General features: G+C 36.3%; 2 protein-coding genes across 8 annotated transcripts in view; one reads left to right on the top strand and one right to left on the bottom strand.

Moving 5' to 3' along the window:
- Nucleotides 1-542: 542 nt before the first annotated feature.
- On the top strand, nucleotides 543-5,785 carry SFR1 (SWI5 dependent homologous recombination repair protein 1). Of its 3 annotated transcripts, none has more exons than XM_003208140.5 (4): nucleotides 543-683; nucleotides 1,607-1,707; nucleotides 2,497-2,877; nucleotides 3,090-5,785. In XM_003208140.5, exons 2-4 carry the CDS (start codon nucleotides 1,627-1,629, stop codon nucleotides 3,279-3,281), a joined length of 654 nt encoding a protein of 217 aa, XP_003208188.4. In that variant the 5' UTR covers nucleotides 543-683; nucleotides 1,607-1,626; the 3' UTR covers nucleotides 3,282-5,785. The 3 variants fall into 3 exon arrangements, with proteins under 3 accessions (XP_003208188.4, XP_010712979.1, XP_019473354.1); XM_010714677.4 differs by lacking the exon at nucleotides 543-683 and adding an exon at nucleotides 701-959; XM_019617809.3 differs by lacking the exon at nucleotides 543-683 and adding an exon at nucleotides 1,036-1,058.
- CFAP43 (cilia and flagella associated protein 43) overlaps nucleotides 2,222-25,089 on the bottom strand; it is a 48,786-nt gene continuing 25,918 nt past the window's right edge. For 3 of the 5 annotated variants that reach the window (XM_085230105.1, XM_085230108.1, XM_085230109.1), the window contains 21 exons: nucleotides 24,404-24,514; nucleotides 22,866-22,943; nucleotides 22,157-22,282; nucleotides 21,620-21,724; nucleotides 20,526-20,642; nucleotides 19,391-19,597; nucleotides 17,167-17,373; nucleotides 16,389-16,478; nucleotides 15,550-15,627; nucleotides 14,655-14,780; nucleotides 13,547-13,666; nucleotides 13,358-13,465; nucleotides 11,919-12,005; nucleotides 11,551-11,639; nucleotides 10,957-11,119; nucleotides 10,128-10,240; nucleotides 9,176-9,332; nucleotides 8,218-8,382; nucleotides 7,649-7,729; nucleotides 5,982-6,135; nucleotides 2,222-5,346 (listed from right to left, as the gene is read on the bottom strand). In XM_085230105.1, coding sequence (XP_085086231.1) covers nucleotides 5,189-5,346; nucleotides 5,982-6,135; nucleotides 7,649-7,729; nucleotides 8,218-8,382; nucleotides 9,176-9,332; nucleotides 10,128-10,240; nucleotides 10,957-11,119; nucleotides 11,551-11,639; nucleotides 11,919-12,005; nucleotides 13,358-13,465; nucleotides 13,547-13,666; nucleotides 14,655-14,780; nucleotides 15,550-15,627; nucleotides 16,389-16,478; nucleotides 17,167-17,373; nucleotides 19,391-19,597; nucleotides 20,526-20,642; nucleotides 21,620-21,724; nucleotides 22,157-22,282; nucleotides 22,866-22,943; nucleotides 24,404-24,514 — 2,640 coding nt within the window. In that variant the 3' untranslated portion in view covers nucleotides 2,222-5,188. The other 2 variants (XM_085230107.1, XM_085230106.1) reach the window with 2 other exon arrangements.

Consider the following 25,089-nt stretch of genomic DNA (forward strand, 5'->3'; position numbering starts at 1 on the left):
CCATGTGCTCAGCTGTGGCCAATGCAGCAGGAAGGACTGATACAACAGGTGGGAGCAATCACCACTATGTCCATTTTTGATCATTTTCTCAGCCCTAGCACAGCTACGCTAAATACATAAGTAAATCTTATATAGATCAGTATTGTGAAATATGAAAGTCTGTGGGAAAACATGCAGCTTTTCCCCTTCCATGAGGAGACAGCATCTGATGTAGAAGGTGCTTTGCTGGAGGCAGAATTGTGACTCCCTTGGCAGTGCTGAAATCCAGCTGACCTCAGCCTACCACTGTGGTGTGGAGTGCACCATGTTGAGATTCCTCTCCCTGAGGCAGGAGTACGTGCAGCAAGATGGCGGCCAGCCTCGAGCAAAGCCTCAGCCAGAAGGCAGCATGTCAGTGCTGGCCTAGCAAACACAGTCCAGCTGCAGCAGTAAGCAAGTATAGGACCTATGTAGATATCCTGCACTGAGTACTCCACAAGCCCGGCCCCACCTAGCACCTCCACGACGGATGTGGGCCTGCATCCGCCCGCCCGATCACAAACGCAGCCTTAACGCGCCCTCCCGCACCACACACACATGCAGTCTCACTCCGCCTTTCCCCGCTCGCAGGCGCACAACCCTCGCGCTCCGCCCACTGGCCGGAAGCGGGAAATTGAAGCGCAGGCGGTGGATTGCTCGGGCGGGTGAGGGGTTGCGTGCATTGTTTTGCTTGGCGCGGGGCGCAGCGATGGGTGGTTCCTGCGGGTTGCTCTTCTCTTCGGGCTGCTGAGCCCCGGCCTTCCTCCTGCTTCTCTAGAGGGTGGAAGGCCTCTCGGGGGGAAGCTGCCGAGCGCGGTTCCGCCGTGTAAGCGGGAGGGCAGGCAGCCGGCCCGGCGTGCTAAGCGCAGTTCTGAGGAGCGCGATTGCTTGTAGGATTTTAAAGGGGATTCCGTTTTGAGGTTCCTAGTTACAGTTTTTAGGTAAGCTGAGGCTGCATCTGCAGCTCGGTCATTAGCAGGTGGCTCATGAGCGCTGTGCGAAGTCACGCTGCCAAACGGACGGTTGGCTCGTGCTGAGAGGTGTGCCGTTTTCATTCAGGAGCATACGGGGAATGTGGGCTTTTACTCTAAATTTCCAGCTGCGTGGCAGCATCCCCAGAAGGATCAAACGAGGCAGTGGGTTATTTCATGCATCTGAGTACGCTGTTACTATTTTTAATGGAAAAGGTTGATCATACAGATGGACAACAACAATCTTGTGGCTCCCAGCAATCCTTTATCACTGCTCGGGGTGCCCTTCAATGAATGGACTGGTCCTTAACAACCTGGCTTTGTAAAGGTTGTACCTTCGAGTCAGACACGCAGCAGGGATCGCTGAGGTTAAGAAAATACAGTTTCTTTGGAGAAAGGGTTTTTGATGAGTTTGATGTGGTAGGATCTGACCTTTGATTTACAGGCATACTAAGTCCAAGTGGTTCATAAGTTCTCTTACTCTCCTGTGACAGTTTGTAACCATTAGAAAATAAACCCTAGTATTTCTTACTCGAGCTTTTTACTCATTTCTGCAGCCACGTGGCTCGCTATAATCAGGTGAGAACAGCAGCACCCAATTTGTTGTTTTTCAACAGGAACTGCTATCTGCCTTGAGATGGAGGAATTGACATCTTTGTGCCATACACCAAAGGATTCTGGGACAGCAGCTCCACAGAGGACTAGTTCAGGAAAACAGGTATAAAAACTTACAAGTACTAGTTTTCTTGGTTCCCCTATATGTAAAGTGACCTCCTGTGACTCCTACTTGCATTTGAAAATAGTACTCCCTGGTTTGGTGTTTCTCTTCCCACACACTTCAGTGATGCACTCAGACTTGCCAAAGTGCATGTCACTATAAACTGGAGCTATGCTGGATAAGGCTAGATTGCAAATGTCCCTTAACTAATCCTCTCCTGTGCTTTAGGATTTTTCTATGGATAGAAATGTTAGAAATCATAAATACATTTGTTAACTTGTTTTTAAGTGTTTGTTTTTGAAGGACTTAAAGGCATGAACAAGTCAAAATTATATACATAATTACTCTTAAGTAGTATATAGATGTTTTATACTAGTGCTAATAAAGGAAGTATGTGTGGTAGGATGCAATGTTAAGAAAAAAATAAAATCCTTATTTCCATTAAACAAGAGGAGAAGTGGAACTAGCTGGAAATAGCCAAATTGAAATATGCCACGTGTCTTTACACAAAGACTAAGTGCATTAATAAAGGTTTACTTTAAGGATTACACACACACACACGTATATAAATAAACAAGGCACTACAAATACATATTTTTAGTAAATTCTTGCTGTGTGCAAACACACCTGAAAGGAAGAAGTTAACTTTTAAGTTTGCAAAAGACAGTGACAATTCAGAAGTGTGTCTTACAGTTGTCTTTACTAATGATATGTTCTGCATGGATAAAAAAGTTCTTTGAAATTTGATCAAAGATAAATGTTTTTTTTCTTGTTCTTCATTTTCTTTAGCCAATGAGTGCAACTCTAAGGGAACGATTAAGGAAAACAAGACGCTCATTTAATGCTAATTTTACAGTGGCAAAGCGGCTCAAGGTAGATACTGAAGAAAAAGACTGTGCAGATGTTGACAGTGGGTGTCTGCCAAAGATAGGCATGGATTGTTCCACATTACAAGATGGTTCTGAATGCCTGGAAAGAAACTGCACTGTAAATACTTATTTCAGAAGTCCGTTACAGGAAAACAATCTCTGTGAATCAGCAGAGAATGTGGTAAGGGTTGATCTTAGTCAGCAGCAGTCCCTAGAAGAAAAAGTAAGGCTGATGAAACAAGTGAAAGATAAGGAAGAGCTACTTCGAAGGCTCAAACTGGTCAAGATGTACCGATCTAAGGTAAGGATGATCTCTATAAAGCCCTTTTAAGTCACTCACAGTGAAGTGAAATTGAGTGGTGTTGTCACTTACTGTTTTAAGCCACATTTAATTGTGTAGTGTTTGTATATTAGCTCAGTTTAAGGCATTTAATAAAAATAGATCTGCGGGGTACTAAAATCATTTTTCATTTGCAGAAATGTTGCCATTTTTTTTCTTAATCCCAATTCCAGAACAACTTGTCTGAACTGCAGGCTTTGATAGTGAAATGGAGAAGCAGTACCCAGCTGATGCTGTATGAGCTGCAGTCTGCCTTTTCTGCAGATGGCAAGAAAGTGAGTCTCAGTCAGCTGATAGATACTTTTGGATTGGAAGACCACTTACTGCACTACAGCAGAACAGAAGAAGATTTCGTGGATGCATAACCTACTGGTGCAAAGCTTTCAATTACATGCATAAGCAAAAAAGACTGAATGAACTGATAAACTAAGAAGTGTTGATCAGACAATGGATTTTGTTTTGGTAAGAGTTTCTCATGAGAGCTTGTGAAACTGCATACTTAAATATGGTAGGCTGTAAAAACCATTACTTTATAGTAAAAACTGAACTTATGGGGACTGTTTAGCCAGTTTTCCAAAAGAGTTGGGTCAGTGAATTATTTAAAATAAAATGAAATCAAGTAATACTTGAATCAAACAACTGTCTGCCTTGTACCTGTTAGTCTTCATGGTTTTAAGACAGAACACAAGTTCAAATCAATTGTCATTTCTGTTGATGTTTAGATGGGGAGAAGGGTTCAGTTCTTTGTTCATAGATACATCCTCATCTTCCAAATTTGTTCCTGCTGCCAGTTAATGACAGCATTTTGCAAGTCAGGTAAAGATAACTTAGTTTTCATGTTACTATTCTGGAACTGCAATTAACAATAATTAAAGCTATTAAGAACATCTAAGGGAAATATCTCAACGGCACTGATCCTTGTCCAGACAGTTGTTTTTAGAGGAACTCTGACAGCTTCTGGTAATAGAAAAAAAAAATGTAACTGCCATCTGTCTACTGTACTGGCTCATTTAAGAGCTGAGGCATTCTGTCACCAAGGTTCTTCAATTACAGCATCATTTACCTCTGCAATAACACTAAAAAAAACTTCAGCATTTCATTCCTTCTCCAATAAACACTCTCTTTTCAAAATGTTTTACTCATTATTTCAACTTGAAATTGCTTATTTTCTCTCTTCTATGTATGTATTGTGGTGACTTGGCTGCTTTTGTTTTCCTTTTTTTATCCACTGCAACAGTGTATAATCTGTACTTTGATCTACCATGCTTCCTGCTGTATTTTTAACTACAACCATGTTCCTTATTTGCTGTAGTTTAACTGTTTTCTTTATATGTGGCAATTACTCATTAATAAGTAATTTTGTCTATATCCCAAGGGAAGTGGAAAGAAAAACACAGATGAAATAGTCTATTTTAACGTTGTTAGGGCTCATTAAATTGAAGTTTGTAGCCACAGTTTACTTTCAGGAACACTGAGTGGCATTTCCCATTGGGAATTAATGAAGAACAACATTTATTACTGATCACATTTTAGGTATTAATAAATTATTTCTTCTGCCTCTTTAACTTTCTGAAACAAGATGATGGGACTTCCTTTTGGGGGCAGTTCTTTTTCCTAAGACCTTTAGCAAGTTTGGAATTCTGTTACTTCTAAGGAAGTTTCAGCAAGAAGTAAAAAAGTTTGCAGGAAGAATGGAGATGTAATTAGAGTCCTTTAAAAACCTCTGAGGTAATTAAGCAAAAGTGTTTGTAATGCAGTCACAACAGAAGTACATTTCATTACAGGTATAGGATTTTGCTGAATCAAGATATCAAAGCTATTAATATTCTCACAGAGGAATAATTTTAGATTTTATAAGAATTTATGAAAGGTAGAGAAAAACTGACGTGAAGCATGGAAAAGGGAGATAATTGGCAGATGCAGATTTACTGCTTTCTTGCAGTACTTCATAAATCCTACAACTGCATACTAAGGAAATAGAACAGGTGTATTCCTATCATTTCTACAAGTTAATCTTTCATTTATTTTCTGTAATAAGCTATGTGGTTTATATAATCAAAAGAGCAGAAATGCATCACAAAAGAAAAAACGACATAGGTAAGATGAGGTACAAAATGTATGAAACAAACATGTATCTTTCAAAGTGATGTTATTTCAGAAGAAACAGAACAGAAGATATTAGCAGAAGAAAATATTTGCTGAAAGACAACTTCAGAGAGAAAAGGTAGATTTCCAAACTCGTATTCTTGTACATCTGTCAGGATCGGGATTTTTAAAGAATAGGGAATGTTTTTGATCTTAATCTTTCAGCTTCTGCTTGAAGAATTCCAAGGTGTTTTTCCTGTTCCTCTATGAGACCTCGTAGATGTTTCTGCTTCAAAATCTCCTGGTAACGCCGCTTTGCATTCCTTTCAGAAATATGCCGCATGTCTGCATAAAACAATATATGAGTCAGCTTATGCATGAAGTGGATGCACAGTCTACAAGTATATTGGACTTGCTCCAGGTTCATTCCAATTTCTGTATAAAATAAGCACACACTTTTCAAAAAGGCTCACAGTGGGATTTAAGAGTCTTTGTAGTAGTGAATAAAGCAAAAAAGAAAAAGTTTAAAAGGCACTGGATGCACTTCCTTTATTTTTTTTTAACAAATACCCAATGCTGTGAAACTAACCATTTGACATTTGAAAGAACTACATAGCTTTCCTAATAAGGGATATCCTTCTTAGTTTCTTGTTCCTCTGTTCCTTTGAGTATGTGAAAAGAAGTGTGTTGAACAGTCTTACAAATAAAGGTCTGTTGTATAATGAAGATATTAATGGCTGTAATATTTTGACTTTCAGTAATTAAATCAACTTTGGTTACAAGAGTACCAGTCTGTAGAAGTGTTCTTATGTAAACAATGTTAAAATTGTCATGGTAGAAAAGGTACTGCTAATTATGCATGTGAAATAGTAAATAAACATTTCTTGTCCTTTACGATGCTAATGGAGAACAGGACTGTTTAATGTTGGAGATACTTTGAGTGTTCTGTTTGTGACTTAAAGTGCATTTCTGTAACTCACCAGCTGCCTGATAGATGTGCCTCCTTTCTGAAACAGACACAAGCATTTCCTTCAGCTCGAGGCTCAGCTCATAGTTCGCTTGCTCTTTTAAACTGATGCACTTCTCCAACTCTTTAATTCTCTTCTGATGTTTCTTCATATTCTTTTTGTGCAGCTGTGCATTTCCAAATGAATAAAACAAATACATGAGATTATATGAAAGCCTATAGTCTTCAACACTGCATATTAGCTCAATTTATTTTTATGTATTTGGATCTGACCAGCAGCACATTCTAGCTTTATTTTCACACACTGTATTTCAGTATGCTTTATGGTGTTCAAATAGAGGTAGCAGACAAGGAAGAAAAATGCATGGGTCAAAGAGAAAGATTAAATACAGAACAGGCAAAGCAGGAAAAGGAAGTCAATGAAACCAGTGCATTGAAAGTTCTCTTTGGCTGCCAGATGCTGGAAGGTAGGGCTGCTGTGCAGAAGCTGTCTGAAGGGCTGCAAAGGGATCAAGTCAATACTGAAGATTGAAGAGGAACTTAGAGAAAATGGCAGCTGATGTCATTTACAGTAAGCTGCAGAAAATCCAGTAGAATCTCTTAAAAACAAGGATAACCATAATTTAAATGTTAAAATAGGTAAGGAAGTAAGCAAATCAGGTTATTATGTCTGTTATTTTGAATATAGGTAGGCAGTGATACTATGAACAGACTTGCTGCTAGAGAGAAACATTAAGCAGTGAATATTTGAAACAAGACTTCATTAGAAATAGAATACTGACTTCTTTAGACAGTGATCTGTAAGAAGTGATAAGAAGGTCTACATTCAGATTTTCAGGAAGGAAGGCATTTAATTCTAGGAACAAAGTAGATTGATGTCTAACCACTTCCAAAGACTTCAGAGTTTTCTAGCTGGCTACAGTGCTGCTAAGATGGCTCAGGGCAAGTTGAAACTATTGAAAGACAGATAAATAAACACATAGCCATAGCACACTGGTTGCTCCAAAAGCAATGGAAATTCAGCAGATGCAGAGAGCATAACAACACTTCGATAGAGCAAATTCTCAGCTACCAAACACACTTCAACAAATTCACCTCCATTAGCTGTGCGTTTTCACCAGTGATGAACAAGAGCCTGCATGCCATGCTCGTATGAGAAGACCCACTGTTGCTGCTGCCACCACTGAAACACACCACTCACCACCTCACTGTGCTCACATCCACTATTTGGACTCCATCAGCATTCAGCAAGCATCAATGAATGTCAGTGGGTGCCATTTTTCCCCACATGAAAGAATTCAACAGCACACCTTTGCTTTATACACACTTCCCTGTCAGATGCCAATCTGTCAGACTGCCCCTCTGCTGCCATCTGTCACAAGGCAACAATACATAGCAGAATATTAGTAGGAAGGTTCAGCCTCTACAGCCATTCCACCAACATCCACCTCTGACATCATGAACCAACGTAATAAAATAGGAAGCACTGTTTTCATGTATTCATCAGCCCTCATATATTTATCTGTGTGTACTATTGTGGCTATGCTTCAAGAGTCCTTGAGCTAGCTGAAGAGTTTAGTATGGCTACATCAGTTACCACCATTCCTTAAAAACACTTTTCCTAAAGCAGAACAGTTAGGATATGTCTCTGAGAGGAGGTGGTTCACTTCAGGGATTTACCTTATCCATGACACCAAGAGTCTGCTCCATCACTGCGATGCGGTGGGCAATGTGGCTATCATAGTCCAGCATGGTTAGGAACTGAGAATTAAAAACAAATAAACCAGGTTGTCAAGCCTGATTGTTAAATTGTGAAATTGAAAAAAACAAAAACCCTCAATGTACTTTTCTACAGTAAAAAACCTTACTAGTCATTTTAAAGATTACTAGACATTTTAAGTTACAGTTACTAGACATTTTAAAGATAGCCTTTGATGCTGCAGGAATACTATACCATACAGCTGTTAAAAGCTAGTATGATGTAATGCAAACAAAGACTGAACAAATTTTTGTGTTTTTTTTGTTTTTTTTTTTTTTGTTTTTGTTTTTTAAACAACAGCAAAATACCAAGTTATACTTTTATTTATAAGGTAGTCTAAGCACAGAGGGCAGCCAAAAATAGGCAGTAGACAGGTTTCTGTAGATACAACATTCATCCTCTTAGAGTACCAACCCACAAATTAATAGATAAAAGCTTTGTGCAACAGAAGTCACTGTGGTCAAAATGTAACTTAGAGAAAATTACTCACTAGCTGGCGATCTTTCGTAATAGGTAAAGTTGCAATATCCTGAGCCTTCTGATTCAAATCTTCTATTTGCATTCTCATTTTCTTATGCTCCCATTCCAGCTGAAATATCCCCTTAGAGAATTCTTTGCATTCCACCATGCTAGCAATTTTTTTTTCTACTTGATCCTGAAAATAGAGATTATTCTTTGTTAACACATTTCATAGGTTATGAAATAATTATTTGCAACAAGGGCAAGGTTCCAAAGTTACTAGATTAAGTAAGGAAAATACGCCATAGAATACACTAATTCCAGATGCTCTAGATGGCTATCTTTTGTAGAATTTTATTCCCTTTTGTGTCCCACATCACAGCCTTGGATCACAGAAAGAAACAACAAAAATTACAAGTAACATCACACTCCATCTTCTTATATTTTACAAGAACATTAAGGAATTTCACCTCTGCAAAATATACACTTAAGGTATTCTGTAGTTATTACTGAATTATTTGTGCACGAGCAGTAAAAAAAACTTACAGTAGAATGCCTAATAAAAAAATTAGTGAGTATGAAAAACTGTGAAAGTGATACTTACACTTGAAACCTTATATTTAAAGTTGGTTTTTTTTTTTTTTTTTTTTAATCTTACTGTAACCTAAGGTTCAACATGACTGTATGTTTGCCTTGAGGGAATTTTAGGACTTGTGCCCATAATATTAATATTTTCTATTTACAGCATGAGTATAAGTGCTATTATATCTAAAAACTGTTTCATTCATCTGAACTGTATTGATCAAACATAAAGAAAGCAGTCCATGTTGCAATCTATATATAATAAATAATAAAAGATATTACAAAATTCTCGCCATCTTTTAGTTTACAATTGACCTTAATGCTTTGAAACTAGATATTACAGAAAAAAAGTCTCTGAAAGACAATATTTTATTTAAGAAACTTAACATTCCTCCCTCGTAAATTACCATGATATTGCAATTCAGTTCTTCAATAACACTCTTTTTAATGAAAATGGCATCAGCGTAATCTGGGATCTCAGTACTTTCCAATTCTACCTGTCCTTGTTTTAGCAAAAACTGGAAAGTTGAATTCAGTTGAAATTTTATCTTCTCCTCCCGCAGCCTAAAATGGCAGAAAATAAAAGCAATGCTTAGTGATTTCAACTTGAATATATAAATTCTCCCATGATTTTCAAAATGTTTGGGTGATAAATCCTATGCTCAAGTGGGGCTTACTCTTTCATACCTTGTCTTTTATTCACTCCCCAAATTACTTCAGTGTTGGCAACTTAATTCCATATATAAAGTTGTCCACATCTAGATTCAGGTTAACACACTTTAGCAGATGTTCTGTGAGTAAATGCCCTACCTGAACAATAATCTTAATAATGATTGTCAAGGAAATGAAGGAGACTTCCAGCCAGCAACTCTTTTTTTTTTTTTTTTAATGTAATTTTTCCCGAGGTTTGCTCCTGAATGACAACGAATATGAAAAATATTGCATATATAAAAAATGGAAATCATTTCATTGGAATTAGGTGTCATGCCATTGAGTGGCAAACTGCAAACAGGAGTGATCACTGTGGTTTCTCTGGGCCTACATGAGGAAAAATTAATTAGACCAGCTAGCTCAACTAGACCTTAAAAGCCTTTTGGTAATCACTGTATGATACAGCTTTTGGGGTAGCGAGTTTGCATTGAAGACCACGCTGCCATCCCTACTGACATCATTATTTAAAATGCTAAGGTAAGACTGGCTTCAGCCTGCTCACATATGCTGCAATCCTGCCATACCTCTCAAATATCTTAGGTCTTCCATATGAATTCTAAATAAAAGAACACAGCTGTGTAATTCTGCATGTGACTGTGATGGTGGAATATCAAAATGTAGCTGAATATAGAAAAGAAACAAAATTACCAAGTGAGTTCTTGGAAAATCTTTTCTATTTTTGAGCTCATCTTCTCATTGTCATCTATTCTTCTTTGGAGAAAGACCTCCATTTCTGCCAGAATTAGGGCCAACCATTTCACCTGAACAAGCGACATATGACATTCTAAAATTTCCCCATTTCACACGTTTGTCAGGATAGGCAAGAAGAGAAAAGATAAGATCTGAAGGAGACACACATATGTATAAATATGCTGGCTCAGAGTTCTGTAGTCTGATCAGAAAATAATTTATTCTGTCTTGTCAGATGTATCTGTCTCTGAAGATAAGAGATTTCCACTTTCATGCTTTTAAGCTAAACAAATAGTCCACTAGAGTTTTCCAGAAACACTCTCTATTAAGAATTGCTCCTGATGCTATAGAAGTGGTTATGCACTGGTGCAGATATGACGTGCTAATGGAAGAGAAAGACTCCAGAAGATTATGAAAATGAAATCCCTTAATAGTTTTGGTTTTTTTTGTTTGTTTGTTTGTTTTGTTTGTTTGTTTTTTAATATGAAGAGAGAAAAATCATACCAAAAATAAAATGAAATCATACCAAGGTCACAAATATCCCTATCAAATCCTCTCACGTTAATATGGCAATGTTTGCTCTGAAGAAGAACTAGAGCTGGTTTATTTTGTTGACACTTCTGTTACTCTGAACAGAACAGTAGCCAGACATAACCTACCCAACTGGATGCAGTTTATTTATGCTGTCTATTCACTTCACCACCAGCCTAACATTATTTTTAAACTCCCTAGAAATTTTTAGTATATACTTTGAGAAATACAGTGGCAAAATAAAGCATTTACATACCAGCTGCTCACTCTTGAATTTATTTCGTCTAGCTAGACAAAAATTTTCCCATATAGATGGGTCTAAGCCATTGGGCATGTTCTCAGGATTATCCAATTCATCCATGGCTTTCGTTGAACAGGTGAGTGCATCTTTGTAATCTTCAGCTGACAATGAACAACTTCTAGAATGGTTTGAAGTGTCCAGATATATTTCTGTCATTACAATCCCAGTGTATATACACAGTACATACAGTATTTACTTTTATTCTTACATAAAAGAAACTTACATACAACTATGAACATTTCATATTCTTAATTTCTCGCAAAGAAAAAAGGGTAAAACTACATCTTGCACAAAATAAGAATGTTTATGAGAACTGATGATTATTTAGATTGCATTTTAAATATATTTTGTGGTGTAAACCAGGGAACGTAAGTATTCAAAATAACAATTGTTAGTATGATAGGAAATCAACTATAGCTAACCATCTAGTTAAAAGAAGGCAATCTACTGATTATCAAAATAATTGCTAATTATTTCAGTAATCCAAATCTTACTTTTGAAATATGGGAAATATTAGTATTTAAACTATTTTAATCAGGGTTATCTTACTTTGGTCGACATTTGTAAAGTTCCAAAAGTTCATCAAGAAGATCAGCAGGAACATCAGCAAACTTCTTCTTAAAACCATATTCCAGATTCTAGGAGGAAACAGAATGCTTCCTGGTCATCACAATGTGATTTTTTAAAAGCAGCAACTTGTTCATATCTTAGTTTACTTCATTAATGACTGAAATTAAGTAGTGATGGAGAATATATGCACATAAAACTTTCAGAAGTGGTCTAGATTTCCTCTGGAAAAACATGCTTAGAAAACTGAACTCATACCATGCTTAAAATACAGCATGTTCTTCTCATTACCAAGACACAGCAATAACTATTTTATTCCCAAATCTGCCTGTGCTTATCTGGAGTCTCACCTTATCTTCAGCTACTGCATTATCATACTGTTCTGTGTAAAATTCAATTTTCTTTTTTGTAGTCTCCACTGTTCTCGCAATCTTGACCTGTAGGAAAACCAGAAGATTTCAAGAATGAAACTCAGCCAGCAGAAGTACTGATAAAACTGACACCTTCTCAATTCTAGAGAAAGCCATATGAGCCATTTTTAAGAGCAATATAATGCCTTCTTCAGAGTTATTTGTGGATACAGCTCAAAGGTGAGCAGGCATGAAATTCAAATATTCCACAAATGAGAAAATTGTGTATTCTAAGTTTTCTTTTTATATTTTGAATATAAAGACTAATGATGATATTCGTTCTTACTTGTATAGATATTTCCTTTTCCTTTCATGTAATCACAGCTAAGATTGGTCGAAAATTCTCAAACTGTTCAGTGGAAGGTTCTTAATTCTGGAATGCAATTGCCCTGTTTGAATGCCTTGTTTGAAAGCTCATCTGTTTAATCAAGGCTGTTTAAATGTTTGTACTTTGCTTTGTTGTATTTGACAGCTTGCATAAATGAAAAGATATGGCAATGGCAATATTTAGAAAAACTTGTAATGTAAGATGTATTTTGAAAAATGTAACTCGCTATACCCTTTGCTTCACATAATTTTAAAGCCAGTTCATCCTATTCAATGGCAGGGGGCTAGATGTCTACTTTTGCACCTCCACAAAGTGGGCAAATAGGATAACATTCTCTCATGAGACAGAAGCAACCTGCAGACTACTGTTCAGCTTGCATGAGTCAGATGGGTTTGGCAGGAAATAGAAATCACAAGTGTCAGACAAAAGCAGTACTGTGGGCAGGAAGCGCCTGTAGCATTGAAATCCAAATCTACTACTTGTGCTCCCCAGACTTTTTGTTGACTGGTATATGGTTTGGCAAGGACTGGCAAACTCTTCAGGAGGTGAAATTCACCGATAAGTCTATAACCACTTCATACACTGGCTATGTTCTGCTTCAGTGGTCAGATACCCATGCTCCCTCTACCTATGCTTTGAACTGGCAAATACAAGTCATGTGGCCCTGGACTACATTAGCAAAGCCAGCAAAAAATGTGATTCCTCTAAGCATTGTTTGTGTGCATTTTTCTAATGTAAATGGCATCATTACTGGTCCTGTCAGCTTGATACTGGATACTAAAAAATACTGCGTGTAACAAACAAATAGCAGCATGCCATTTCCAACGTATGAAGTTTTTCCAAAGAATGCCAGATGAACAAAGATAACTAGCTGCTCAAAACCATACGTGTTTATAACCCATGTCTTATGTACATCTTAAGAAAATATCAACAGATCCATAAACTGTCAGAAAATCATTCATAGCAAAATTGTGATTTGGAAAGAACAGTTCTCAGAAGAAATTGTACTGTAATTATATATTTTTCCTAAGCATTCCAAATGATAACTTACTTTCTCTTTCTGCTTCTTTACCAGGAAATGACCAAGTCCAGCTTCTCTACTGTCCAACTCCTCATCCAACAGTAAAGAATAAATGAGATTGACAATTTTGAGTTCTTCCTGTGAAAAGATTGTAATAAAAATTATTAACGTTTCTGCTGCACAGAGGTATAGATGAAAAACTAATGTTGTCTGCCATACCTGATAGATGACCTTTTCTAAGTTCACTTTCTTTTCAAAGAGTTTGCATACAGTCTTATCAAAGTTTTGTGTTGTTTCCTGGATGGAAGCTTCAAGTTCCTCCAATTCATTTTTCAGTGCCTGGGGAAGAGAAGAACAGAAGAACAAATGTTTCATCTGTAAGAACAAACAAACTCTGAAGCAGTATACCGAGGGATGCTGGAGAACGCACAGTATAGAACAGCATATCTTCAGTATAAAGGTTTTCTTTTCTTCTCATAAGTTTTTAAAGCTCTGAAGTGCACCAGAGCCATTCAATATTACTAATGCATAAACAGTAAACAGAATAGCCCTATCTGAAATTAATCGAATCAGAGTATTGAAATAAAATATGTATTTTTTTTAATTTACCTTTAAAGTATGACCATTTTTTAAAATTGCTTTCATTTATTTAAAGAGTTAAAAAGCTATTTTCCTTCCCTTTCATAGCAACTGAGGTGTATAAGTTACTTAATTTTTTTTTTTTTTTTTAATCAAAATACAACTTCGTATTCCTCTCAGTGATTCTGAACAGCCATTTAAAAAATGCTACGATTCTGTATTTTGTCTTATTAAAACAACAGCTACATTCTGGAAGTAGTATTTTGATGACTGTGGTAAGATTTATTTGAATCCGTCCTAACAATAATGAGAGTTGTCCCAGGGAATGAAGCTATACATTTCCATCTTGAAAGGAGAGTACTGCCAGGCTACATCGGGTTTTTTTTGTTTTGTTTTGTTTTTTCTGCCAAATACCACTTCAAAGGTGAAATAACATTATTTGTGTATGGCATCACCAGCTCCAGGAATGCAACCTGAAAAAAAAAACATCTTAGAAATACTGGTATATTTGGAAATATAAAGTATCTCTTGTCAAGTATCACTAGTTTTGGTACATACAAATTGTTATGAGTACAGACTGCCTTTTTTTACTGTTTAAGCTATTACTTACTTAATACATCACATGATCTTTGTTATTCACTTGTTCTTCACTTGTTCTATTTATTAGTATCATTTTAGAAATAGATCCTGACAAAAATCAGAAGCATTTTTCATTAACAAAACCACTCCTTTTCTCATTTTAATTTACCCTTCTATACTTTTCTTTTTCTTCATTCAGCTCTTGGACTTTTTCTTCATATTCTCTGAATATTTTCTTTTCTTGATCACTCCATTCATCTTCAGGCTTGGATATAAAATAAGGCGGAGGAATATCCTGGAAGCATTACAGAAAAATATGCTGCAAAAGCAGTATTAAGTCTCCACCAGCACACTAGGAAAGAATACACATCAATTTTAACGAAAGGAAGTATTGGTAGCTATGCTTCAAACTGTAAGTCCAAGTAACGTGAATGTTCTGTTTCTCTGGTCTCTTGCTTTTTGTGCATATATATGATTGTGTTCTTTACCAGTTACTTGCAGGAATTTTCTGGTGGATCTTGTACAATACGAGTGTGGCAGACTCAAATATCCTATTTGTCATACAAGATGTATGTTTTCTGTACACATTCCCAATTCTAACTCCACCCCTAAGAACAGTTCTAATTTCATGAAAGAGAACAATCCTAGGAAGAGAGCACGAGTCTGCCCTTTATGTTTCCTGTGACACTCCTTCACAATCTTTTCTTCCTTTACTAATCTAATAACTTTCCTTGCTGAGTTAAATGGAACATGGTAAGATCACAGCCATAGGTAATAGACTCGTCTCCCTCAAAAAACAGTTGTTACAGTGACACTACTAGATTATATTCTTATGGTGTTCCACTGTGATAGAACAGGTGTTGATGACCAAATGCAGGCAGCAGAGTCATGCATACTTGAGGCCACTATATGACCTCTTCTGGAATTTCTCTAGACATAACACAATAACATAATTCTACAATTCTCTGAACTTCTTTCATTACTCAGAGTGGAAACACTTGCTAGTTGAGATTCACTTAGAAATCGACAAGCTATCTAAATGATATGGCAGAAACATAGCTTACAATTTTCAAGATATCTTCCTGCGTGACTTCTAGCACTCCACCCATCATGTCATTGAGAGCACGCTGTCTTTCACTGTCCTGGGAAAAAATGAAAAATATATATATTTAAAGAATGCACAATAAGTGCATTAGCTGCAAGTTTTGGGAATTGTAATAGTGCAGTTCACCTCTAGAACATAAGTAGGATTTGAATGTGTCACTATTAATGCTCTTTGAAGGTGTGTGTGAAATACACTAAAAGTCTCAGAATTTCTCCTGATGATAATATACCAAATAACTTACTAAAACTGCAATTTTGTGCAGCTTTAGAAATAGTACGTATGCATAGACTACTCCTGCCCAGTTGGCAGGCTAGGATGAAGGAAGCTGTAGTGCCACTAGTAGTGCCAAAGAGACTGTCCATCTCTTTGGGGGCTGAAACCAGCTTAGGATTTTCACAGATATATTTTAAAGCCAGAGAAAGCATTACGATCATATAGCAAACTCCAAAGAAAAGTCAGAGAATCTCAACCATGCTACACTAAGCTCAAAGCTCAGGACTAAACAGCAGCATACATTTAAAGATGTTTCTAGTCCCAAGTCTCCCAACATGGTGTTTTGCATTGCCAGTAAGCAAATTTTTAGTAACTGGAAGCATAACACCAAATCTTTTCTTCTCTCAGCTGGTCTGTATAACCTGAGAGTAAATGAAAATAAACAGAAAAAGCATATTTCATTATTACTTAGCATTTTTACATTTATTCTCCTGTACTACATTGGTGGTATATTCCAGTGCAGTATTAAATAAGACAAATGAGTAACAATCGCCTGTTCACTACAAAGGATGCTGCTTTAAGTACCAGAGAAGCAAGGTGTCTTTCCATTTCAAGTCTGGTCAGCATTTCTGCTTTCTCTCTCTCTTGTGGAGTCAAGTATTTCTCAGCTTTAATCTGAAAGTATGAAATCATGTCTTTATCAGAGTTCCAAACATTTTCTTTGAACATTATCATACAGGGACTAAAAACATTTGGAAAAATGGTGTAATAATTTTTAATATTCACATTTTTAAGTCCAGTTCTATGATAATATACATCATGAACAAAACTGTTTCCTAGAACAGCTCCAAAAGCTATGAAATAGCTATGAAAAGCATATTTTAGCTCCAAAAATACTGAAGTATGAACTACATCATTTTAGCTAACATTAGTCATGTTTTGAGAATTTATTTATTATTTATACATAATTAATTTTATGTAGAAGTACATCACTAACTGTGCTGAAGTGCCTAGAAGCTGAGCTCAGAGACTGAAGAAAAATGAGGGAAACTCTCACCTATATAAGTTAATCCTACCAGACTGGTTCAAATCTTATAACCAAGAATGAGGATAAATTCTACCATCACTTATGACTGATAAAAAGCTTAATTCAGTATTTTGTTCATTTCATAGTGACTTATTAGGGGTTTTCTACTTTAAAATTTAGGAAAGGGGGGGAAAGAAAGAAGAGCCAGACAGGTGATTTTAAGTACAGAGACACAATTTGTTTTGATGCTTTTCAATACAAACAATGGCTAAAAATAAAAAGAATCAGAGAACTATTTTTGTGTGGGTGAATGTGAAAGTTTTATTTTTCAGATACCTCTGAATCCTGAACAGTGAGCACCTGTTCTGGTTTCTCATCACATGTAAGACCTGGCTCCCACACTTCCACTTGGAGGTCAAGTTGTCCCAAGATTTCTCGGATCCTTATGTTTCTTTCTTTAATTCGTGCTATCTCCTGCTCCTTTTGTTGAGCAACTTTGTCAAATTCCTTATTAAAAGCAGTTTTCACTTTGTAAAGGATGTCCTGAAATCCAAAAAAATAAAAAGAAACCGCAATGCTGCATAGGTCCTATTCTTCCATAAATACTACTACTTTGGAATCATAGATGTGTGTATTTGCATGTGTGACAGGGAAGCTTGTTAATTCTTCCTTGTTATAAGGGCAGAGTTCAAGCTTTGTTCAGGGGGCAAATTACTATTTTTTTTTTTTCTTTTTCTTTCTTTTTTTTTTTAGAAATTTTTATTCCTTCTCTACTACATATTTGCCATTTAAAAAAGATTCTGAAAGAAACAGGGTTGCAAAAACAAAATAAAAGAATTAGGTTGCCTTCTTGCTATTTTTTGCAGTCTTTGTCTGAAGGAAGGAGCTTCAAAGAAAAAGTAAAAAATTACACAATTCTAAAGACTGTAAAACACAGGTGAAGAAGCAGAATTAAGTGCACACTTTCCTGATTTTTAAGGATTGTAACTTGCAATTTTGATATGTGTTAATGTGATTTTCTGTGTGACATCTATAAGTAAACGATTTTTAAAAGCATATATCCTTAATAGACAAATTCTTCCTTTACTCTAAACAATTGACCTCAGCAAAGACAAGTACAATATAAAGAAGGAAAACCACGTGTCTCTTCTGCTGCATCAATTTACTAAACTGAAACACAAAAAGAATTTCAGTCCTATCATCAAGATTTATATTTTGAGTTGCTTAGATGTCTACAATTTCTATTACAATAAATACTTGTGTCCAGGATTATTTAATTGATTACTAATACAGTAATGAGTTAGGATGTAATAAGGGAGGATAGCAGATAAGGTACAATGTTGCTAGGAGAAAAAAGGTTCTGCTCAACACCTAGCCAGCCCTCTGTCACTCACCAAGCTCACTGAAGTGCTTCTACAATTAGAAATAGAATATGCATCCTTAAAGCCATATAGTAAAATGATCTTGTTAAATCCCAGCTTGTATTTAAAAGATGAGTGTTCCATGTGTTTCTCCCTCAACTATTTCAAACATCAATATGTCTAACAGATTTCATATATTATAATGCATAATCACTAAGCTCTGCTAGCATTAACAGCCTCAAAGAGTTCTAAGGAAGTAGTGCTTAATGCTAGTTTAACCATTTCTACCTTTGTAAAGTATCATCACTAGAAACCAATTTTTTATCATGTTTATTACTAAATGCACTGGGGCTAGGGTATAAGTAGTAGGAGAATCTCATGTTATGAATAATGACAAACATTAAATGCTCCTAATGAAGGCATGGTAAGTTTGAAAAGAAATAAGACGTTTTAAGTATCCACCCCATCATCTTTAGTTCAGCAGCATGTAATAAGCAAAGAGGACATGTTTTCAGAGAGCATGTTGAGATGTGCAAGCTAGCTTCATCTATAAAAAACTCTTAACCTAGTGAACAAATACAAAGACCCTCAAATTGGATTACCAGTTTTGTACAAACATTTTTCTTCTAGACTTAAGCTGGCAAGTACACACAGTGGTCTTCAGCACCTTTATCAATGACATTGACAGTGGGATTGAGCATACACCCAGCAAGCTTGTAGGGAACACTAAGCTGAGTTGACACAATAGAAGGAATGGATGTCATTCAGAGGCTTGAAAAGTGGGCCCATGGAAGCCAAGTGCAAGGTGTTTCACATGGGTTGGGGCAATCCCAGATTTTACTCAGAGGATGGTAAGGCACAGAAAGAAGTTGCCCAGGTAAGCTGTGGATGCCACATCCCTAGAAGCATTCAAGGCAGATCGTATAGAGCCCTGAGCACTGTGATATAGCAGGTGACAATTCTGCCCACGTCAGGGGTATTGGAAATAGATGGGTCTTAATGTCCATTCCAGCCTAAGCCATTCTATGAATCTATGATGAGCTTCTACTACATCATGTGCAATTACCAGCTTTCATGAACAGATCTATGCAACACTCCATTGTGCAGCATAATTATGCCCAGAATCTAACAGAGGCTGTGACCTCTATGTGGACCAACAGATATTACAGTGTCACTGTATAACACAAATTTATAGTCACCTTCAGTAATACTATCTGATTGACTTTCTGCTCTCTGGAGTGCAAGTCCAATTGGTGGTAAAGTATAGATGTGTCTGCACCATACTGAGAACTCAGACTTCCAGCCAGGCAGCAAGATGCAGTATCACCAGCCATGACTTCTCCTGTATTCTCTTCTTCTTTGAATAACACAGTCTCAGACTTAGTCTCAAGAACTTTTTCCTGAACCTGAATATTACAAAAATAAAACTGTTTTATTTTGCACACAATCCTGTGGTACTTGCATAAAAATGTTCTAGAGGTGATATTCAGCAATTAAACCTTGCCCAGAAAACAAAATAAGTCATAATGATCATATCTAGAATACTGGGTCCAAGTTGTGGGGTTCTGCAGCACAAAGATATATTGGAGCAAATTCAGTGAAGAGCCACATACACAATTAAGAATTTGAAGTACCTAACATATGAGGAGAAGCTGAGAGAGCTGGGATTATTAAGCCTCAAGAAGAAGATTCAGGGGAAATCTTACTGATGAGTACAAAAACCTGACAGTGGGGACCTAAGACAACAGAGCTGGACTTCTCTCAGTGGCATCCACCGACAAGTTAAGAGAAAATGGTTGCACATACAAAAATATAGTAAACCTAATTTAAATACAAGAAAACATTTCTAAAGTAAGTGTTGTCAAATACGGAAACAGGTTGCCCATGAAGGTTACGAAAAACCATGCTTGGAGATGCTCCAAACTTGAATGGACATGACCCAGAGCAAACTGCTTGGAGCAGAAGGGTTGGATCAGATGACTGCCAGAGGACTATTCCAAACTCAACTACTCCACAATTCTGTAACACTGATATATTTGTTCTGAGTAAAAACCACATTTCATCTTCTCATATCTTTTTATTTTTACTTGGACAAATTTTACAGCAAGAAATGAATCCCTGTAAAGAAGAATTAAAACGCCTGTTCAGAACATCCTGATTTGAAATGCTGCCCAGAGAGGTTGTGCAGTCTTCTAAGGAGATATTCAAAACACACCTGGACACTTTCCTGTGTAATCTACTCTAGGGAACCTGCTTGAGCAGGGAGGTCGGACTAGATCTCCAGAGGTCCCCCTCTAAACCCCTGCAATTCTGTGATTATATGAAGAGACTAACCTTAAGATTAGCTGCTTCAAGCTTCCTTAAGTGCAGAACTTTCTCCAAAGTTCTCAGCTCTTCTTCATCACGTTTCTTCAGGGGATAATTCTTCACATCCAAAGCTGTATGGAAACACTGTTCAAAACAAAAACAAAACAATAAAAAAAAGCAAAGTAGAAAGGTCTTCATAAAGTACCCATTAATTAATTTGTTTAATGCATGCATGCTAAACAGTTGCAATGACTTCTTAAAAATCTGGAATAAAATAACAGACATAGTAAAAAAAAAGACAAAAAATCACTTGCCTTTTTGGTAGTGACAAATGTTTGACTTTAAATTTAAATTTTCTTTTTTTTCTTACCTCCCTTTAATAATTTATGGATACAGCCTCTTTATCCAGGGAATTCTACCAGAATTAGATTTTTGTAAAATGACTTGGTCTTTCACCATTGTTTTGATAATACAGTATAATTAATGTCCCTCTGCTCAAAAGTGACAAAAATAGTGTTAAATTTTGCTGTTATCTTCTCTGTAGTAGAAACCATATCAACTACACAGAGAAAAATAATATTTACTACACCTTTAGCAAAACTGTATAAGAATATTCTTTGAGATCAAGGAATTAAGGAGTTATTTATTTGCTTATCAGCACTCTTATCAACCCTGGAAAATATAATAAGTTAGGCTCAGAGGAAGTGAGAATGAAAAAGTTGCACATGCCCTAGGAAGAAGTTCTTTCCCACACTACATGTAAACCAGACTGGGTTTACATACATAAACAGCTTTATCTACTTCAGTAAATGATTTAAATACTTTTTTTTTTTCCTTCTACTCAGCAGTGAACAGCAATTTTAAGACTACTCTTTTTGCTCTTCAATTATTCTTTTTATTTTTTATTACTGGTTTTAAAACATTCCCCCACTGCACCCTGTCCCCACCCTTCCATCATACCCTGGCCACTTTTTGTTCAGCCTCTGCTTGTGCTCTTTCCTGCTCTTCCATATCCAGGTTGAACTCCTGCTGTCCCAGGTGTCATGCACCTATTTAGTTTGTCTCTCACCTAAAGGAATGAATAAACTAGTGCACAAAATTGGGTGAAAACCAGAGGTTACCTTAACTGCCCGTCCTTTTACACACATGGAATCCCAGCACTCATGTTTGATGATATCCTGCAAGTAGCAATTAGCTAAGATCTCCATTTCAATCTTCTCCCTTATCTTTCAAGATAAAGAACATAGATTAACAAGATGTGGTGCAAAACAGGTGATTTGTATCAAGTTACTGAAATAAACACATCAAAAGAATTACTAATATTTCATTATATTGGACCATCACAACTACCTTTTCCAAAAAACTTGTATCACACAATACTGACAGGAAAAATTTTAAAAACTTAAGCAATGTTCCCAAGGACACAGTGTCAAAACTACAATTACTGGCATAGATCACATTCCAATTAGCAGTGTCTAGATAAACAGCTTTATCTACTTCAGTAAGTGATTTAAATACTCTTTTTTTTTTTCCTTCTACTCAGCAGTGAACAGCAATTTTAAGACTACTCTTTTTGCTCTTCAATTATTCTTTTTAATTTTTATTACTGGTTTTAAAACATTCCCCCACTGCACCCTGTCCCCACCCTTCCATCATACCCTGGCCACTTTTTGTTCAGCCTCTGCTTGTGCTCTTTCCTGCTCTTCCATATCCAGGTTGAACTCCTGCTGTCCCAGTTTCTCAATGTCTGGCACCTGTTCATTTTCATGCATCATTTTCTGGATCTTATGTATAAAATAAGCATAAGAAAAAAAATTAATTGAACATGAATAGATGAGGTGCTATTTTTAACTACAAAACTTAATATCAGAGAAAATGATTTTAGTTAAGTAATGCCTCCTATTTATTTCTGTGGAAACTACAATAGATGCAAAGAGCACAACAACACTATCTAATAGAGCAAATTCTCACAAAACGCTCTTTTTCAACATAGTCATCAATCACTATTAGAAAAAAGTAGAGTCAGGAAACAGGTGGGAGGAATGGATCTTATCGGTATCTATAAATACATTATAAATATAGGCTCTTTTCATTGGTACCTAGTGACAGGACAAGAGACAATAGGCACAAATTCAAACATGAGAGGTTCTGAGCTTTTTTTTTTTTTTCCCTCTTATGAGGGTGACACAGTACTGCAATGGGTTGCTGAGAGAACTCACGGAGTCTTCATCCTTAGAGATAATCAAAATTTCTGGACTCTAACAGAGCACTGGAGCTGGTAGCCATAAGATAAGTGGTCTTAAAAAATGAAAATAAAAAGAAAAAAATTACAAACTGGTAAGGGAGTCATCCTTTTAAGAAACTCACAGTTTTATGCAGCTTCGTAATTCCCATTTGAAGCTCTTTCTTCTGGTTGGCAAACCTCTCAGTCTCTCCTCTAATGACCTAACATACAAAAATATTGTTTAAAGACAAGAAAGAGACAAGAAAAGAAAAAAGAAAACAATGAAACAATCTAAAGGAACATTATCTGTACAGAAAAGAAAAAAGCCAGAGGGAAATAAGTGAAACAGACATAATGCTAATTCAGAGGATGTCTCTTAGAATTGCTCAAGAGAAAAACTGTACAACCAGGTTACATTGCAAACAATAGAACTTAAAATACATAAGAAGGAAATAAGCACAAGTGAAATGATTACAGGCACATTGAACTGAGTAAAGCCTATCCCAGAACTTGTTAGCTGTGGTATATTCCTTAGATTTTTCATTAGCACTAAGCACTTGCAGTGGGATATATAAAAACTAAAGTAAATTAACACCTGCTACTTTTTTCCAAAGCAGAGAAATTTTGTTTGCTGCTACAGTGTTCCTGATTCATCTCTTAGAGAAAATTACACAATTGCTCTCCAACCCTAGAATTTGCTTTCTAGAATAGTTTTACAGCTTTATGTAAGATGGTGGCTACTGATTGCATGAAAGTGGAGTATGATTCTTACACTGGATGGAGCCCATCCTCTAAGAGTCAGATGCAAATTTCCTAACTCATTAACAAGCATCTTACACCAATCTGGGACCATTAAACTTTGTTTATCACCTGTACCTAGAAAATAATTATACATGGAAGTTTTGTGGATGCACAGTCACCCGGATCTGTCATAAAAAAACTATAATGCAGAAACCAAAACATGAGTGGCAACATCTAAGAAAAAAGAATGCACACCTGGGAGTGGGATGGAGAAGATTCTACTTTCAGTGGCAGGTGCATTGATATCTGCCACTTGTGAAACTATCAAAATTTGGAAGGTCATTTCTGAGATACATTCAGCCCCAAAAGCTGGACAATATGCACTTCTCTGGCTCATGTCATAAAGAACCTGCTAGAATCCATAAATTCATATTTCTGAATATACAAAAATCTATACTTAATACAGGCTCTCAAAGCATTAAATCTCCTCCCTACAAACTGATACTTCATGCATTTTTACTTTGGTTACATAACACCCTTACTTCACCCTTAACCTGAAATAAATACCAAGACTTTTTAGGAATTAATGCATTATTGCTGAGTACTAGTTTGATAGCACTGTGGAATTTATTATTATAGCCCCTGAGAAGAAGAGAACCACCCCTTCCTGGTTTCTAGTACTAATCTTCTATGCAAGACTTCGACACACATGGAAGTAAATGCCTTCATAAGTTTCTAAAGGGAGACAAGTTTTCTGGTCATCAAGTTTGCTCCATGGGTAGAAATGGTCCTTTGGTCTTTAAAGCTCCTGTTTTTCTGGGTATCTGACTTAAGACACTTTAAAAATACCTTTAAATTTTTAGAAAATACATTCATTTACAGCATATAATTCAGCACCTAAAATGGCTACTGGCTTTTGAAATCTTTGGTATGAAAATACCTTCTCTGTTTTCTGACATAACCAGGTCATTTCACTAGTACTGTCTGAATGCAAACTTGTTAAGTTTCCATCTTCTGTCACTGCTGCATTGGAAGGTTCAAACGGTGACTTCTGGAAATAAATATATAAAAATTCATCCCAAGTATTTAGATGGAAGGAAAGAGAACAAGAAATGAAAATCAATAATTCACTTACATTAGAAGCAACACCACCACTGAATTCCAGAGGATGTTAGTATATTTATTTCCTAATTGTTACCTAATCCTAATCATTGCAAATCTATGCTATTATGCAAAGACTTTTGACTATAATGGAATGAGTGTACTAAACTCCGTAATCACTGCCCTTCTTTATTTCAGCAACAAACATGCAACAAGCAACTCACAATGTATAGCAGTAATATTACACTGTGAATGACATAACTTTGTATGAGAAAAAAACAAGTGAAAGCAAAGATACGAAAGTTGTCTTCCAATAAACTTCAATTTTCTCGGTAATACTGTTCCATAAATTAATAATTAACCATAACCAACCTGCCATGGGTATTCTTCTACTAACATAAAAAGACTAGAGTTGATTTTTCTTTTTTTCATTCTTTTCTTTTTTTCCTTTTTATTTTTTTTTTTTTTAAAGACAGTACTTAAATAAAACTTTAAGATAATGACCATATGTTTTCTTCCCACCAA

The sequence above is a fragment of the Meleagris gallopavo genome, chromosome 8 (assembly GCF_905368555.1).
Source record: "Meleagris gallopavo chromosome 8, MGAL_WU_HG_1.1, whole genome shotgun sequence".
Lineage (NCBI taxonomy): Eukaryota > Metazoa > Chordata > Aves > Galliformes > Phasianidae > Meleagris > Meleagris gallopavo.